Source organism: Triticum dicoccoides, chromosome 2B (genome assembly GCF_002162155.2).
Source record: "Triticum dicoccoides isolate Atlit2015 ecotype Zavitan chromosome 2B, WEW_v2.0, whole genome shotgun sequence".
Classification (NCBI taxonomy): Eukaryota; Viridiplantae; Streptophyta; class Magnoliopsida; order Poales; family Poaceae; genus Triticum; species Triticum dicoccoides.
In genome coordinates, this window is record NC_041383.1 from 755,062,992 (window position 1) to 755,083,190 (window position 20,199).

Genomic DNA, 20,199 nt, shown 5'->3' on the forward strand with positions numbered 1-20,199 from the left:
ATTATTTGGTAGTTCCTTCACAAAAAAAACCCTCCTTTTGGGCACTCGGAAAATAAAAAATGAATTTTCCGTGCAAAGAAAATGAAAACTTCCTTAGGGAACAATGTTTGGAATTCCAAGATGTAACCTTGTGCACCATATGAGATCATTTGAACAAACTATGCCATGAATGTGGCCATAAGATTGATCATTTGGCTTGGAAGCCATGAATCTTCACGCATGATAGCTTATTTCTGAGAACACTTTTTTAAAATAATTACCATATTACAAGTTTATGATTTTTCCTGGAAACTTGGTCACATATAATGACACAATGGGAAGGATTTCCAATTTTTTGATTTTTTTTTGAATTTTTTATGCCCGTTTCAAAATGCGGTCAAAACGGCGGGCTTGACCGTTCCTAGCTAGTGGTTGAATCTTGGAATTTTTTTGGTGTTTCTATGATTAAGTAGATACTTATGTACCTAGAAATGATTTTTGGAAAAAATAAAGAGCAAACTATGAGGCGGCTACAGTTGAAATTTGACCCGTTTCCAACTAAATCGACAGCAATTTGTTTTTTTTTCACCAGAGGTGGATCAAAACTTTTTTCACCCAACCATTTTGTCAATTGTGCATTATATATGGCCTAGTATTTTATAAAATTGATTTGGTCCATTTTTGCAACAATTATTTGGTAGTTCCTTCAAAAAAAACCTCCTTTGGGGCACTCGGAAAATGAAAAATGAATTTTCCGTGCAAAGAAAATGAAAACTTCCTTAGGCAACATTGTTTGGAATTCCAAGATGTACCCTTGTGCACAATATGATATCATTTGAACAATCTATGCCATGAATGTGGCCATAAGATTGATCATTTAGCTTGAAAGCCATGAATCTTCACGCATGATAGCTCATTTCTGAGAACACTTTTTTAAAATAATTACCGTATTACAAGTTTATTATTTTTCCTGGAAACTTGGTCACATATATGACACAATGGGAAGGATATCCAATTTTTTGATTTTTTTTTGAATTTTTTAGGCCCGTTTCAAAATGCGGTCAAAACGGCGGGCTTGACCGTTCCTAGCTAGTGGTTGAATCTTGGAATTTTTTTTGGTGTTTCTATGATTAAATAGATACTTACATACCTAGAAATTATTTTTGTAAAAAATAAAGAGCAAACTATGAGGCAGCTACAGTTCAAATTTGACTCGTTTCCAACTAAATCGACGGCAATTTGTCTTTTTCACCAAAGGTGGATCAAAACTTTTTTCACCCAAAAATTTTGTCAATTGTGCATTATATATGGCCTAGTATTTTATAAAATTGATTTGGTCCATTTTTGCAACAATTGTTTGGTAGTTCCTTCACAAAAAACCCTCCTTTTGGGCACTCGGAAAATAAAAAATGAATTTTCCGTGCAAAGAAAATGAAAACTTCCTTAGGCAACATTGTTTGGAATTCCAAGATGTACCCTTGTGCACAATATGAGATCATTTGAACAAACTATGCCATGAATGTGGCATAAGATTGATCATTTGGCTTGAAAGCCATGAATCTTCACGCATGATAGCTCATTTCTGAGAACACTTTTTTGAAATAGTTACGTTATTACAAGTTTATTATTTTTCCTGGAAACTTGGTCACATATAATGACACAATGCAAAAGATTTCCAATTTTTTGATTTTTTTTGAATTTTTTATGCCTGTTTCAAAATGCGGTCAAAACGGCGGGCTTGACCGTTCCTAGCTAGTGGTTGAATCTTGGAATTTTTTTGGTGTTTCTATGATTAAATAGATACTTATGTACCTAGAAATGATTTTTTGAAAAAATAAAGAACAAACTATGAGGCGGCTACAGTTCAAATTTGTTCTGTTTCCACCTGAATCAACGACAATTTGTCTTTTTCAGCAGAGGTGGATCAAAACTTTTTTCACCCAACCATTTTGTCAATTCTGCATTATATATGGCCTAGTATTTTATAAAATTGATTTGGTCCATTTTTGCAACAATTATTTGGTAGTTCCTTCACAAAAAAAACCCTCCTTTTGGGCACTCGGAAAATAAAAAATGAATTTTCCGTGCAAAGAAAATGAAAACTTCCTTAGGGAACAATGTTTGGAATTCCAAGATGTAACCTTGTGCACCATATGAGATCATTTGAACAAACTATGCCATGAATGTGGCCATAAGATTGATCATTTGGCTTGGAAGCCATGAATCTTCACGCATGATAGCTTATTTCTGAGAACACTTTTTTAAAATAATTACCATATTACAAGTTTATGATTTTTCCTGGAAACTTGGTCACATATAATGACACAATGGGAAGGATTTCCAATTTTTTGATTTTTTTTTGAATTTTTTATGCCCGTTTCAAAATGCGGTCAAAACGGCGGGCTTAACCGTTCCTAGCTAGTGGTTGAATCTTGGAATTTTTTTTGGTGTTTCTATGATTAAATAGATACTTACATACCTAGAAATTATTTTTGTAAAAAATAAAGAGCAAACTATGAGGCAGCTACAGGTCAAATTTGACTCGTTTCCAACTAAATCGACGGCAATTTGTCTTTTTCACCAAAGGTGGATCAAAACTTTTTTCACCCAAACATTTTGTCAATTGTGCATTATATATGGCCTAGTATTTTATAAAATTGATTTGGTCCATTTTTGCAACAATTATTTGGTAGCTCCTTCACAAAAAAACCTCCTTTTGGGCACTCGGAAAATAAAAAATGAATTTTCCGTGCAAAGAAAATGAAAACTTCCTTAGGCAACATTGTTTGGAATTCCAAGATGTACCCTTGTGCATAATATGAGATCATTTGAACAAACTATGCCATGAATGTGGCCATTAGATTGATCATTTGGCTTGAAAGCCATGAATCTTCACGCATGATAGCTCATTTCTGAGAACACTTTTTTAAAATAATTACCGTATTACAATTTTATTATTTTTCCTGAAAACTTGGTCACATATAATGACACAATGCGAAGGATTTCCAATTTTTTGATTTTTTTGAATTTTTTATGCCCGTTTCAAAATGCGGTCAAAACGGCGGGCTTGACCGTTCCTAGCTAGTGGTTGAATCTTGGAATTTTTTTGGTGTTTCTATGATTAAGTAGATACTTATGTACCTAGAAATGATTTTTGGAAAAAATAAAGAGCAAACTATGAGGCGGCTACAGTTGAAATTTGACCCGTTTCCAACTGAATCGACAGCAATTTGTTTTTTTTTCACCAGAGGTGGATCAAAACTTTTTTCACCCAACCATTTTTGTCAATTGTGAATTATATATGGCCTAGTATTTTATAAAATTGATTTGGTCCATTTTTGCAACAATTATTTGGTAGTTCCTTCAAAAAAAACCTCCTTTGGGGCACTCGGAAAATGAAAAATGAATTTTCCGTGCAAAGAAAATGAAAACTTCCTTAGGCAACATTGTTTGGAATTCCAAGATGTACCCTTGTGCACAATATGATATCATTTGAACAAACTATGCCATGAATGTGGCCATAAGATTGATCATTTAGCTTGAAAGCCATGAATCTTCACGTATGATAGCTCATTTCTGAGAACACTTTTTTAAAATAATTACCGTATTACAAGTTTATTATTTTTCCTGGAAACTTGGTCACATATATGACACAATGGGAAGGATATCCAATTTTTTGATTTTTTTTTGAATTTTTTAGGCCCGTTTCAAAATGCGGTCAAAACGGCGGGCTTGACCGTTCCTAGCTAGTGGTTGAATCTTGGAATTTTTTTTGGTGTTTCTATGATTAAATAGATACTTACATACCTATAAATTATTTTTGTAAAAAATAAAGAGCAAACTATGAGGCAGCTACAGTTCAAATTTGACTCGTTTCCAACTAAATCGACGGCAATTTGTCTTTTTCACCAAAGGTGGATCAAAACTTTTTTCACCCAAAAATTTTGTCAATTGTGCATTATATATGGCCTAGTATTTTATAAAATTGATTTGTCCATTTTTGCAACAATTATTTGGTAGTTCCTTCACAAAAAAACCTCCTTTTGGGCACTCGGAAAATAAAAAATGAATTTTCCGTGCAAAGAAAATGAAAACTTCCTTAGGCAACATTGTTTGAAATTCCAAGATGTACCCTTGTGCACAATATGAGATCATTTGAACAAACTATGCCATGAATGTGGCATAAGATTGATCATTTGGCTTGAAAGCCATGAATCTTCACGCATGATAGCTCATTTCTGAGAACACTTTTTTGAAATAGTTACGTTATTACAAGTTTATTATTTTTCCTGGAAACTTGGTCACATATAATGACACAATGCAAAAGATTTCCAATTTTTTGATTTTTTTTGAATTTTTTATGCCTGTTTCAAAATGCGGTCAAAACGGCGGGCTTGACCGTTCCTAGCTAGTGGTTGAATCTTGGAATTTTTTTGGTGTTTCTATGATTAAATAGATACTTATGTACCTAGAAATGATTTTTTGAAAAAATAAAGAACAAATTATGAGGCGGCTACAGTTCAAATTTGATCCGTTTCCACCTGAATCAACGACAATTTGTCTTTTTCAGCAGAGGTGGATCAAAACTTTTTTCACCCAACCATTTTGTCAATTCTGCATTATATATGGCCTAGTATTTTATAAAATTGATTTGGTCCATTTTTGCAACAATTATTTGGTAGTTCCTTCACAAAAAAACCCTCCTTTTGGGCACTCGGAAAATAAAAAATGAATTTTCCGTGCAAAGAAAATGAAAACTTCCTTAGTGAACAATGTTTGGAATTCCAAGATGTAACCTTATGCACCATATGAGATCATTTGAACAAACTATGCCATGAATGTGGCCATAAGATTGATCATTTGGCTTGGAAGCCATGAATCTTCACGCATGATAGCTTATTTCTGAGAACACTTTTTTAAAATAATTACCATATTACAAGTTTATTATTTTTCCTGGAAACTTGGTCACATATAATGACACAATGGGAAGGATTTCCAATTTTTTCATTTTTTTTTGAATTTTTTATGCCCGTTTCAAAATGCGGTCAAAACGGCGGGCTTAACCGTTCCTAGCTAGTGGTTGAATCTTGGAATTTTTTTTTGTGTTTCTATGATTAAATAGATACTTACATACCTAGAAATTATTTTTGTAAAAAATAAAGAGCAAACTATGAGGCAGCTACAGTTCAAATTTGACTCGTTTCCAACTAAATCGACGGCAATTTGTCTTTTTCACCAAAGGTGGATCAAAACTTTTTTCACCCAAACATTTTGTCAATTGTGCATTATATATGGCCTAGTATTTTATAAAATTGATTTGGTCCATTTTTGCAACAATTATTTGGTAGCTCCTTCACAAAAAAACCTCCTTTTGGGCACTCGGAAAATAAAAAATGAATTTTCCGTGCAAAGAAAATGAAAACTTCCTTAGGCAACATTGTTTGGAATTCCAAGATGTACCCTTGTGCACAATATGAGATCATTTGAACAAACTATGCCATGAATGTGGCCATTAGATTGATCATTTGGCTTGAAAGCCATGAATCTTCACGCATGATAGCTCATTTCTGAGAACACTTTTTAAAAATAGTTACCTTATTAAAGGTTTATTATTTTTCTTGGAAACTTGGTCACATATAATGACACAATGCAGAGGACTTCCAATTTTTTGATTTGTTTTGAATTTTTTATGCCCGTTTCAAAATGCGGTCAAAACGGGGGGCTTGACCGTTCCTAGCTAGTGGTTGAATCTTGGAATTTTTTTGGTGTTTCTATGATTAAATAGATACTTACATACCTAGAAATGATTTTTTGAAAAAATAAAGAACAAACTATGAGGCGGCTACAGTTCAAATTTGACTCATTTCCAACTAAATCGACGGCAATTTGTCTTTTTCAGCAGAGGTGGATCAAAACTTTTTTCACCCAACAATTTTGTCAATTGTGAATTATATATGGCCTAGTATTTTATAAAATATATTTGGTCCATTTTTGCAACAATTATTTGGTAGTTCCTTCACAAAAAAACCCTCCTTTTGGGCACTCGGAAAATGAAAAATGAATTTTCCGTGCAAAGAAAATGAAAACTTCCTTAGGGAACATTGTTTGGAATTCCAAGATGTAACCTTGTGCACCATATGAGATCATTTTAAAAAACTATGCCATGAATGTGGCCATAAGATTGATCATTTGGCTTGAAAGCCATGAATCTTCACGCATGATTGCTTATTTCTGAGAATACTTTTTTAAAATAATTACCTTATTACAAGTTTATTATTTTTCCTGGAAACATGGTCACATATAATGACACAATGCAAAGAATTTTCATTTTTTTGATTTGCTTTGAATTTTTTATGCCCGTTTCAAAATGCGGTCAAAATGGCGGGCTTGACCGTTCCTAGCTAGTGATTGAATCTTGGAATTTTTTTGGTGTTTCTATGATTAAATAGATATTTATATACCTAGAAATGATTTTTTCAAAAAATAAAGAACAAACTATGAGGCGGCTACAGTTCAAATTTGACCCGTTTCCAACTGAATCGACGGCAATTTGTCTTTTTCAGCAGAGGTAGATCAAAACTTTTTTCACCCAACCATTTTGTCAATTGTGCATTATATATGGCCTAGTTTTTTATGAAATTGATTTGGTCCATTTTTGCGACAATTATTTGGTAGTTCCTTCACAAAAAACCTCCTTTTGGGCACTCGGAAAATGAAAATTGAATTTTCCGTGCAAAGAAAATGAAAACTTCCTTAGGGAACATTGTTTGGAATTACAAGATATACCCTTGTGCACCATATTATATCATTTGAACAAACTATGCCATGAATGTGGCCATAAGATTGATCATTTGGCTTGAAAGCCATGAATCTTCACGCATGATAGCTCATTTCTGAGAACACTTTTTTAAAATAATTACCATATTACAACTTTATTATTTTTCCTAGAAACTTGGTCACATATAATGACACAATACGAAGGATTTCCAATTTTTTGATTTTTTTATGCCCGTTTCAAAATGCGGTCAAAACGGCGGGCTTGACCGTTCCTAGCTAGTGGTTGAATCTTGGAATTTTTTTGGTGGTTCTATGATTAATAGATACTTATGTACCTAGAAATGATTTTTCGAAAAAATAAAGAGCAAACTATGAGGCAGCTACAGTTTAAATTTGACCCGTTTCCACCTGAATCGACGACAATTTTTCCTTTTCACTAGAGGTAGATCAAAACTTTTTTCAGCCAACCATTTTGTCAATTGTGCATTATATATGGCCTAGTATTTTATAAAATTGATTTGGTCCATTTTTGCAACAATTATTTGGTCGTTCCTTCACAAAAAAACCTCCTTTTGGGCACTCGGAAAATGAAAAATGAATTTTCCGTGCAAAGAAAATGAAAACTTCCTTAGGCAACATTGTTTGGAATTCCAAGATGTACCCTTGTGCACAATATGAGATCATTTGAACAAACTATGCCATGAATGTGGCCATTAGATTGATCATTTGGCTTGAAAGCCATGAATCTTCACGCATGATAGCTCATTTCTGAGAACACTTTTTAAAAATAGTTACCTTATTACAAGTTTATTATTTTTCTTGGAAACTTGGTCACATATAATGACACAATGCAGAGGACTTCCAATTTTTTGATTTGTTTTGAATTTTTTATGCCCGTTTCAAAATGCGGTCAAAACGGGGGGCTTGACCGTTCCTAGCTAGTGGTTGAATCTTGGAATTTTTTTAGTGTTTCTATGATTAAATAGATAATTAGGTACCTAGAAATGATTTTTGGAAAAAATAAAGGGCAAACTATGAGGCGGCTACAGTTCAAATTTGACCCGTTTCCAACTGAATCAACGACAATTTGTCTTTTTCAGCAGAGGTGGATCAAAACTTTTTTCACCCAACCATTTTGTCAATTGTGCATTATATATGGCCTAGTATTTTATAAAATATATTTGGTCCATTTTTGCAACAATTATTTGGTAGTTCCTTCACAAAAAAACCCTCCTTTTGGGCACTCGGAAAATGAAAAATGAATTTTCCGTGCAAAGAAAATGAAAACTTCCTTAGGGAACATTGTTTGGAATTCCAAGATGTAACCTTGTGCACCGTATGAGATCATTTTAAAAAACTATGCCATGAATGTGGCCATAAGATTGATCATTTGGCTTGAAAGCCATGAATCTTCACGCATGATTGCTTATTTCTGAGAATACTTTTTTAAAATAATTACCTTATTACAAGTTTATTATTTTTCCTGGAAACATGGTCACATATAATGACACAATGCAAAGAATTTTCATTTTTTTGATTTGCTTTGAATTTTTTATGCCCGTTTCAAAATGCGGTCAAAATGGCGGGCTTGACCGTTCCTAGCTAGTGATTGAATCTTGGAATTTTTTTGGTGTTTCTATGATTAAATAGATATTTATATACCTAGAAATGATTTTTTCAAAAAATAAAGAACAAACTATGAGGCGGCTACAGTTCAAATTTGACCCGTTTCCAACTGAATCGACGGCAATTTGTCTTTTTCAGCAGAGGTGGATCAAAACTTTTTTCACCCAACCATTTTGTCAATTGTGCATTATATATGGCCTAGTTTTTTATGAAATTGATTTGGTCCATTTTTGCGACAATTATTTGGTAGTTCCTTCACAAAAAACCTCCTTTTGGGCACTCGGAAAATGAAAATTGAATTTTCCGTGCAAAGAAAATGAAAACTTCCTTAGGGAACATTGTTTGGAATTACAAGATATACCCTTGTGCACCATATTATATCATTTGAACAAACTATGCCATGAATGTGGCCATAAGATTGATCATTTGGCTTGAAAGCCATGAATCTTCACGCATGATAGCTCATTTCTGAGAACACTTTTTTAAAATAATTACCATATTACAAGTTTATTATTTTTCCTAGAAACTTGGTCACATATAATGACACAATACGAAGGATTTCCAATTTTTTGTTTTTTTATGCCCGTTTCAAAATGCGGTCAAAACGGCGGGCTTGACCGTTCCTAGCTAGTGGTTGAATCTTGGAATTTTTTTGGTGGTTCTATGATTAATAGATACTTATGTACCTAGAAATGATTTTTCGAAAAAATAAAGAGCAAACTATGAGGCAGCTACAGTTTAAATTTGACCCGTTTCCACCTGAATCGACGACAATTTTTCCTTTTCACTAGAGGTAGATCAAAACTTTTTTCAGCCAACCATTTTGTCAATTGTGCATTATATATGGCCTAGTATTTTATAAAATTGATTTGGTCCATTTTTGCAACAATTATTTGGTCGTTCCTTCACAAAAAAACCTCCTTTTGGGCACTCGGAAAATGAAAAATGAATTTTCCGTGCAAAGGAAATGAAAACTTCCTTAGGCAACATTGTTTGGAATTCCAAGATGTACCCTTGTGCACAACATGAGATCATTTGAACAAACTATGCCATGAATGTGGCCATAAGCTTGATCATTTTTTCTTGAAAGCCATGAATCTTCACGCATGATAGCTCATTTCTGAGAACACTTTTTTAAAATAATTACTGTATTACAAGTTTATTATTTTTCCTGGAAACTTGGTCACATATAATGACACAATGCGAAAGATTTCCAATTTTTTTATTTTTTTTGAATGTTTTATGCCCGTTTCAAAATGCGGTCAAAACGGCGGGCTTGACCGTTCCTAGCTAGTGGTTGAATCTTGGAATTTTTTGGTGTTTCTATGATTAAATAGATAATTATGTACCTAGAAATGATTTTTGGAAAAAATAAAGAGCAAACTATGAGGCAGCTATAGTTCAAATTTGACCCGTTTCCAACTGAATCAACGACAATTTGTCTTTTTCACCAGAGGTGGATCAAAACTTTTTTCACCCAACCATTTTGTCAATTGTGCATTATATAAAGGCCTAGTATTTTATAAAATTGATTTGGTCCATTTTTGCAACAATTATTTGGTAGTTCCTTCACAAAATAAACTTCCTTTTGGGCATTCGGAAAATGAAAAATGAATTTTCCGTGCAAAGAAAATGAAAACTTCCTGAGGCAACATTGTTTGGAATTCCAAGATGTACCCTTGTGCACAATATGAGATAATTTGGACAAACTATGTCATGAATGTGGCCATAAGATTGATCATTTGGCTTGAAAGCCATGAATCTTCCCGCATGATAGCTCATTTCTGAGATAACTTTTTTAAAATAATTACCGTATTACAAGTTTATTATTTTTCCTGGAAACTTGGTCACATATAGTGACACAATGTGAAGGATTTCCAATTTTTGATTTTTTTTTGAATTTTTTATGCCCGTTTCAAAATGTGGTCAAAACGGCGGGAATGACCGTTCCTCTCTAGTGGTTGAATCTTGGAATTTTTTTGGTGTGTCTCTGATTAAATAGGTACTTATGTACCTACAAATGATTTTTGGAAAAAATAAAGAGCAAACTATGAGGCGGCTACAGTTCAAATTTGACCCGCTTCCAACTGAATCGACGACAATTTGTCTTTTTCACCAGAGGTGGATCAAAACTTTTGACACCCAACCTTTTTGTCAATTGTGCATTATATATGGCCTAGTATTTTGTAAAATTGATTTGGTCCATTTTTGCACCAATTATTTGGTAGTTCCTTCACAAAAAACCTCCTTTTGGGCACTCGAAAAATGAAAAATGAATTTTCCGTGCAAAGAAAATGAAAACTTCCTTAGGCAACATTGTTTGGAATTCCAAGATGTACCCTTGTGCACAATATGAGATCATTTTAACAAACTATGCCATGAATGTGGCCATAGGATTGATCATTTGGCTTGAAAGCCATGAATCTTCACGCATGATAGCTCATTTCTGAGAACACTTTTTTAAAATAATTACCGTATTACAAGTTTATTATTTTTCCTGGAAACTTGGTCACATATAATGACACAATGCGAAGGATTTCCAATTTTTTGATTTTTTTTTTGAATTTTTTATGCCCGTTTCAAAATGCGGTCAAAACGGCGGGCTTGACCGTTCCTAGCAAGTGGTTGATTCTTGGAATTTTTTTGGTGTTTCTATGATTAAATAGATACTTATGTACCTAGAAATGATTTTTCAAAAAAATAAAGAGCAAACTATGAGGTAGCTATAGTGCAAATTTGACCCGTTTCCAACTGAATCAACGACAATTTGTCTTTTTCAGCAAAGGTGGATCAAAACTTTTTTCACCCAACCATTTTGTCAATTGTGCATTATATATGGCCTAGTATTTTATAAAATTGATTTGGTCTATTTTTGCAACAATTATTTGGTAGTTCCTTCACAAAAAACCTCCTTTTGGGCACTCGGAAAATGAAAAATGAATTTTCCGTGCAAAGAAAATGAAAACTTCCTTAGGCAACATTGTTTGGAATTCCAAGATGTACCCTTGTGCACAATATGAGATAATTTGAACAAACTATGCCATGAATGTGGCCATAAGATTGATCATTTGGCTTGAAAGCCATGAATCTTCACGCATGATAGCTCATTTCTGAGAACACTTTTTAAAAATAATTTTTGTATTACAAGTTTATTATTTTCCCAGGAAACTTGGTCACATATAATGACACAATGCGAAGGATTTACAATTTTTTGATTTTTTTTTGAATTTTTTATGCCCGTTTCAAAATGCGGTCAAAACGGCGGGAATGACCGTTCCTAGCTAGTGGTTGAATCTTGGATTTTTTTGGTGTTTCTCTGATTAAATAGGTACTTATGTACCTAGAAATGATTTTTTTAAACTAAATAGCAAACTATGAGGCACATGCAGTTCAAATTTGACCCGCTTCTAACTGAATCAGCGGGAATTTGTCTTTTTCACCAGAGGTGGATCAAAACTTTTGACACCCAACCATTTTGTCAATTGTGCATTAAATATGGCCTAGTATTTTAGAAAATTATTGGAGTCCAATTTTGTAACAAATATGGTAGGTCCTTCACAAAAAAACTCATTTTGGGTATTTGGAAAATGGAAAATGGGTCCAAAGAAAATGAAAACTTTCTTAGGCAACAGTGTTTGCTATTCCGGGATGCACCCTTCTGCACAATACGTGACAATTTGAATAAATTTGATCCACTTCTAGCTGAATCGTCGAAAATTTGTCAATTTGACGAGAGGTGGATATACAGCTATTGAGACACAAGCATTTGGTCACTTGTACCTAAAATATGATCTAATATTATTGAAAAATAGAGTGGTGCCATTTTGCAACAAATCTTGGTAGGTGCTTCAAAAAATATATACCATTTTCGACACTCCAAAGGTAGAAAATGTTTTTCTTTGCAAACAAAAAATCATTTTTGAGATTAATTTTTAAAGATATTTGTATTATTCCTGGTTTGTTATTTTTCTAAAAAACAAGTCTCACATGTGACACCATGCTATTGTTCTTATTTTTTTTCTAATTCTATGATGTTATAAAATAGCTGACATGATTTAGCATATTATTTAATCGATTATGACCAATTGAGATGGTTATAAAATCGTCAAAGTGTGTACTACATTGTGATTGGTGGAACCGTTTGTGGCACGGATCGGTGAGATGGCAAACATCCTACCATCCATTGCTAGCAATCCAACGTCCATCCATCCGTCCATGCAAAGAAAAGGAAAAAAACACCGCACCAAACCCTACCTCTCTCTCACCTCTCCTCCCTTCCTTCCGCCCGCCGCCTCCCTCTCCCTGTCCCCGATCCAGATCGGCCTCTCCCTCACCCCTCGCACGGCGCCCTCCTTCCCTCGCGCTGTCACCGGCGGCGCCCTCCTTCCTTTCTGTCACCGGCGGCGCCCTCCTTCCCTCGCGCTGCACCTGAACCTCGCTCCCGCTCGTAGCTCTTCTTCCTCCTCCGCTGCAGCTAGGGTTTCGTCTCCCCGATCCCCAATCCCCGAATCTCGGATCCAGCAGCAGCAGCAGTGATGGCGGCCGTGGGAGATCCTCTCCAAGGTCAAGCACGTCCAGGCCAAGCTTGCTGGCAGCCATCGCGGGTGACTACCTCCGCGGTGATGACGACGGCCTCGTCGTCCACGGAGGCCGCGGCGCCCCTCAAGGCCGACCTCCGCCACGTGAGTGATCCGTCGATCTCGTCTCTCCAACAGTTCGGTTCTCTCCGCTTCGATTCCTTCGATTCAACAAGATACTGTGTACCACTTCATTACATGCGTGCGTGTGAGCTGACTCTTCTTCTGTGTGGTTAGTAGGTGTTCTGGATGCATGCACGAGTTCAACCTGGACAAGCCGCCGGTGCTGCAGGAGGTGGTGGATTTCTTCAGTGGCCACGAAATCGAGGACTTCACCTTCAACAGGGGCAGGCTGGTGAGTGCAGCTCCCACAAATCTCTAGTAGGAAATGTGTGGGATGATGTGTCTATTTGGTTTCCACTAAATTAGTTTGCATAGCTTCTGGTCACCTGATCCAGTAAGGGAGAAGAATTTTAGGTTCAAAATGTTCCCACTTCCTAGTAAATGTTTTAGGTGCATAGCAATTGATGTGATTAGTTGGTGGATTTGCTTTGTCGCTAAGTCTGAATGTGGGAACCTTGTTTTTAGTCAGAATGGCGGTGCCAGGCAAAGCTAGCGGTACGCGGAACACCAGAGAAACCACTGATTGGCCTGTATCAGGAATGGACACATACTATTCAAGATATTCCCGATTGCAGAGGTTAGCTATGAAATTCTGTTAACTGTAAGAGTTACAACAGTTTGGTTCTCGTCATCTCTTATGGCATAGACTTTTCCAGCTTATACCAAAGAGACGTCCCTGTTTGAGTTGAAGTTTATATCCAAATAGGACGATTGAGATGTCACTTGAGCTACTAGACAGGCAGGATTAGTTTATGCAATGTACTAATTCAGCTACTAGATATAGATAGGAGTGCAGCATGCTTACATTGACTAGTCTGTATGCGTACGTACTACTGTATCTGGTTGACGTTGAAGTCAACTTAGAAGACCAACATTTTTTCTACCTCAGTCAGGAGTATTATGCCTAGACAAAGCATGGTTTCTCAATCAAGTTTCTTGCTGCACACTACATTTTAAATAGATTTATTAACTTGATCTTAGAGCTATTTATGCAACAATATCACAAAACTGACAGTGATGTGAATTTGTTAAGGGAGGTAGCTGCTTTTATGTGAACAAAGGCATAAATAGTGCAGTTTTAATTTTCCAATATGTCTTTGGGGTAATAATGTCATGGAAGTCCTTGGTAATACTCATATGAGTGCTTAGTATACTCACATCATGGTCTACACGGTGTTAGTTGTCAACTAGCTGTAACCCATATTAGTGCTTAGTATACTCATGAAAAGGGTTATTTCTCCTCCTGTAGTTCATGGTTTATGCAGCAGCTGTTCTTCTACCAATCTGTTGCTCGATTGTGTTGCGGATTCATATGATATTGGTGTACACTCAATTTGGTTATTTCTTGCTAGTTCTGCTACTAGTTGCTGTGTACTCCTAGTACTACAGGTGGATCAATCTCCCCCTCCCGCTCACCCCCGTCTCTGTCTCTGCAGGTAGGACAGGTCGGCAGCACGCGCGTGCATTGCACTCTTCCTCTTGCTCTGTTCTTGGGCTGATGCTGGCGGCGGTGCAGGGGATCCTGATCAACATGCAGTTCCCGGGGCCGCAGATCGACACCGTCACCAACGACAACATCGTCATCAACGTCTTCAACAACCTAATCTGATATTGTTCTTAGATCCAGTGGCATCTCTATCCTATTACAACTCATAACATTTTTTAACTTCTTTTGGTCGTGCTTTCGCTTTCACTACAGATCAGATAAGTGGTGAACGAAAGAAACAAGTGCACAACTAGTATCAGTGGGCTTGTATTTTTCTTGTGTAGCTGCTCTGCACGTGTTGTAGAGCATAGCTTGCATCAGTATTTTTACCTATTTTTGACCTCTCATTATGAAATACATCTAGCAGGTGCGTCTAGTACTCTATTATTCTCCTACATATAGCTATATATGCATATAAAAGGGCAAGTACTTGGATGACCTTGACAACATCATGCTGATTGTAATAACTTTGCATAACACTCTGTATTCGAAGACTTCTCACAATTTATCATGCAATTCTAAACAATAGCATATGTCTATCTACCCTGCTGGGAATTTTCACTTTATATAAAAATTTGAGAGGCAAATGTTGGGAGTTCCAGTCTTGTCTGATGGCTAGGAACTCAACTCTGCTTCTTGTTGTTGGAGTTTCAGGCTTGTTGCATAGTTCATAGCTTCAAGTGTACTCTGGCTTCTAGCCACAGTGCACTACAAATTATTATAGAATTACAAATAAAGTGTACACAACATTGCACCTTACACATTCTTCTCTTGTGAAATCAAATGCCATGACTGGGCATTCTTTTATCAACTTGTTGTACACTTGCTCTGCTTGAGGCTACTGTATAACTTGTGCCTTTTAACTTGATGTACATAGCACGCTATTTTTTACTGTATCACATTCACACATGATACTCTTAATATAGAGTTCTTTTCCGAGCTTCTTTTTACTCTTAATATAGGTCTATTTGTCACCAATACTTGGCTGCTATGCTATAGTAGACCTTGTTCATATTTATTAGCTAAGTTTTCTTATCCTTGGTATATATATGCAGGCCATTTGTGTTTCAGGCTTTCTCTGAAATGAAATAATAGGTCTATTAGTCACCAATACTTGAGTTAATCTAACTCCTTACCTGCTATGCTATAGTAGGCCTTGTTCATATTTATTAGCGAAGTTTGCTTCTCCACAGTGATCCATATACATGCCATTTGTGTTTAACGCTTTCTTTAAAATGAAATAATAAGGCTCACACTCCATGACCAGGACGACCACCGGGACCTCCACGGCGACGATGAAGCCCTGCACATGGTCGAGCTCGATGGAACAACAGTGCCTCGGTGTGGTGCAGCCGAGTTGGGCCACACCAGTGCATCAGGAACTCTGCATGCTGCTGTACTTTGTCTCATCATCTTAACTACTACACTAGTAGGAGTATTTTATATGTTGTTCATTTCTTTGTTAATTACTGTGCTACTCCCTGCTCCTGTATTCTATTAGCACCAAGTCTGCCTTGCCTATGTATTATATACTTTATTCTTCTTGCTGGAGTACTAGAAGAGTAGTGCTATCTTGTTGCTGGTGACACTCCATGGAGTACTCACTGTTAATTTATTCCGAGTGGCCATAATTCCCTTCCTAGCAGCACCACAGAGTACCACCTGCTCTCTTGTCTCACCCATAACAACAATTTACTAGCAGTATGTGTCTTGGGTACTATCTAGGTCCCTTCTACTACTACACCTAGTTACTTGTGTGTATCCTATTACTTACTAGTTAGTACACGTGTGTAGTAGTACTGTACTATAATCTTCTTCCTCAACTACTACAATAGTACTTGTAGTAGTGGTGTCTTACTGCCAGTGACAGTTTATCGAGTTTATTAACTCCAAATGAAGTGAACTGGGCATAATTCTCTAGATGCGGTACATAGTGATGTCTGTTTCCTTGCCTCACCAACAAAATGTACTAATATGTCTCTTGTGACACGCTAGGTCAATTCTACGCCTTAGAGAAACCTGTAGTACTTGTATCTCTGCATGACTAAGTGTTCAGTTGATAAAATTTCGAGTCTGCACTTCTGTATGTTTTTTATGTGAAACACTTATGCATGACTAAGTGTTAAGTTGATACAATTTATTTGATAGACAAGCATGGAAATATGTATTAACTTTCCTGAAAGTAAACAAGCATGATAATTCTGTTCAATTCTGATTTCTTTTGTAGTCAATTCTGTTCAACTGATTTCTGAATATTTCTTATGTGAAACCATATCTAGATCAGCAACACTTTGCATGACTAAATGCTGGTCAGTGATGATATATGCATTCATACTGTTTGGTACTGTTTTATGTAGTTATGTGAATTACATGTTTATTTGGATCCATTCGACCTTTCACAATTGACTTAAGTTTGGATTTTCATGTTTATTATCACAAACTTCCGGGAAGGCACGAGTGAGCCTGCATGCCCATTGATGCGTACCTGTTGTCAGTTGGACCATCTTCTTTAGCTTTGTGATGTGAAATCATATCTTAACCCTTAGAACTTTGCATGATTAGTAGATCGATGGTGATATCTGCACGCATATTGACTTTACTGTTGCTCTCCGGCGGAAATTTCTCCCTTATGTAATGAGTTCATCTTGCATTGCATCTACCCATGAATGAGAATTGTACATATAGTAATTTTCAGTTTTAACTAGGCCGAAATGTGCATGTTTTATCTTCTCAGCATTGTTCTTATTTACTTGCAAGTTTTTACTATGCAAGGTTCAATCATGCCATCTTTGCTTGTGTTGCATGTTAATGTCATAACAAATGCTCACACCAAGTTTGTGAACTGTGGCCAGGTACCAGAGGCTGACCAGGTACTCCATCGGCATCTCTAGCTCCCACATGTCGCCCCTGGGCTGGAGCGCCTTGGGTGGTCGGCATTCTCCTGGTGGCGCCGCTCCTCACAAAGTATTAAGTTGGATTACGGCCTCATGTTGATGGCCTTGTTTCTAAACATTTAATAATGTCGTTTAGGTTGCTGCTGCTGTGATGGAAGATCAGAACAGGCTGGAGATGCGCACCACATCTTTAGTTGATGTTGCACCATGTTTTGGTGCTTGTGTATCTGTTTTTGCTTGTAAGCACACTTGTATGTGCTTGTGTATCTGTTTTTGCTTGTTTTAGGTGATGTTGGACGTGCAGAGTTGTATGTGATGTCGTGTGTATTTGGATGAATGATTTTTGAATTTAATCATTTAATTGAGAGAATTATTTAGTGCTTGTTGTTCAAATGTGTAAACTGGAAATTAGTGAATAAAAAGATCAAATGTTCTATTGGACCAAATAATATATGGGCTCTAAAAAGGCTACAACCCAAATAATAGTGGACTGGAACATTGTGCGTTTCTGAAAAACCTGAACAAAAAGGCCTAATGAAATGGTTTGCAAAAGGGCCATGGCCTAAAAAATTAGAAGTCCAAATTGTAGGGCATGGCCCATGAAGCCGACCAGAATTAATATGAAAAAAATACTAAATGGGCTAGGCCCATGTAGAAAATCGAATTGGACCGGGCTGAATCTTGTGCCACATCAGATTGCCATGCTGGATGCCTATGTGGCCTGGGGAGGTTGCTAGTGACCAAAATGCCACAGTACACGTATTTTGGTCATAAACGTCTTCGACCATTTCAGAAGAAAGGTCGCTATAGTCAGTTTATGACCGCCAGCTTTTGACCTTCTGTTTTTTGTCACAAAAAGGTAGCAAATGAAAAACCATGACCTTTCAGTGACCAATAGTGGTGGTTACAAGTTGACATATTTCTTGTAGTGTGAGGTTGCTTGTCCTCCACCTGAAGCCACCCCAGGCCATAGGTTAATCATCGCCGGCAGCTTGTTTGGCTGGTTGTATGCCTCATCGGTCTCCTATGCTGATAAACGGCGATGTATGGGTAGCAGGGCCCAAGGCTTAGCTGCATCAGGGAGAAGGTGAGATCATCTATCTGCATGATGTCGTTGGTTTTGACATTCGTGTAGTTGATTTGGTCATGAATTTCATCTCCCGCAAGCTTGCAACCCCCTTGGATCCAGCTTCAGTATAAGGATGCTGACGGCGTTTTCTTCCCCAAGCGCGCTAGCCAAAAGCATCGTCTATATTTCCGCTTCTGGCAGATCGGCACATCATCCTCATCAGCCGCAGCAGCATCATTCTTCAAAGTTCAACCTGCAGGTCCCCATTTTTTTCATTTTCCCGACTTTGTCTTATTTCCCCTTTTTTTATTAGCCTTATTCTCTCAATCTAGCTATGCACACCTATGTGTTTGTGTTTTGCTGCTAGCTGAAACGATCAGTCAGAAAGCCGATGACACCGAGCGGAACGCGATGGCTAATATAACATGAATGTACGTACCTATATATGTCAGAGAGAAAATCAGCGCAAAAGGGGAAAAAGTCCGTCACATTATAAATTGTTAATAAAAAAGATAAAAGCTCGTGTTTGCGATTGTGAGATTATATTTTGCATCAATTTAGTAAAAAGAACAAATTTCCATGCATACTTTACACCTTCATGGAAGGGCAATGAATTTACAATCCTAGTAATCAGGGAGATCAAAGTTCTCTTCCCTTTCTTATGGAACAGGGAGATTGCACCCTGGGAATAACTGTGAAAAGTTAGCATAGTATCCATAGTAAGCAAGTACATGATTATATATATTTAAATATCAATGAGAAAACAAAATATACCTAAGACAAAACTATGTTTACAAACTGCCCATAGGTGTGATTTGTGAATGTGCTCACATCTCATTCGATTTTTCTTTAGATCAATCAAACAATGTGTTCTCCTGATAAAACTTTATAAAATTTTAGCCCGCACATTGCAAAATGTGTGCATAAAACTAACGGAAAATGGAGATATTGTTATTAAGAAAAAATGTTGTAAACTACTACCTACCTGTTAATTAGCCTAATAATCATGGTGCTATAATAGTGTGTTGTTATTTTATAATTTTGGCTCAACCAATTGAGGACGCACACCTCGTGTTTTACAGAGTTGGTGCTAATAAAAATTAGAGAATTTATGTTGTATTGTACATGCATGCATAGATGAAGCAATAGAAAATAATACCTCACATGTACGTGCTTGTACCAATCCCTGAGCTGCGGTCATGAGACAAGTTTACCATTGATCTTGTATATCCGTCTAAACCTGTCATCGTTCTGGCCGTTCCGGTTGATCAACTATCCGTGCACTTGAGCACACAAGCTGTTGGCAAGCGATGACACCATGTACGTGTATGAGGCCAACCTGCAATGCAGCGATGGAACTACTGTGGTAAAACCTCCGTCTTATTGCTTTGATTGTTGTCAGCGGATAGACGACAGTGCTCTGGGACGCTCGCTGCACGGCATACACCAAGCTCGTCCTCCTACGCTTGCCGCCAAATCCGTCCACGTACGCTCGCCAACACATGCATGGGGCAGGCCGTCCGTCCAAGGGCATCAGCCATGCACCACGCACGTGCTATCTCCATTCCTAAATATTTGTTTTTTTAGATATTTCAACAAATGACTACATATAGAGCAAAATTAATGAATCTACATTCTAAAATATGTATATATACATCCATATGTAGT

The 20,199-nt window shown here is 36.7% G+C and overlaps 1 protein-coding gene across 1 annotated transcript; it reads left to right on the forward strand.

Moving 5' to 3' along the window:
• Positions 1-12,917: 12,917 nt before the first annotated feature.
• On the forward strand, positions 12,918-14,691 carry LOC119361325. Its single transcript, XM_037626592.1, has 4 exons — positions 12,918-13,165; positions 13,197-13,314; positions 13,548-13,659; positions 14,519-14,691. The coding sequence occupies exons 1-4, from the start codon at positions 12,918-12,920 to the stop codon at positions 14,689-14,691; spliced, it is 651 nt and encodes a 216-aa protein (XP_037482489.1).
• The last annotated feature ends 5,508 nt before the right edge of the window (positions 14,692-20,199 follow it).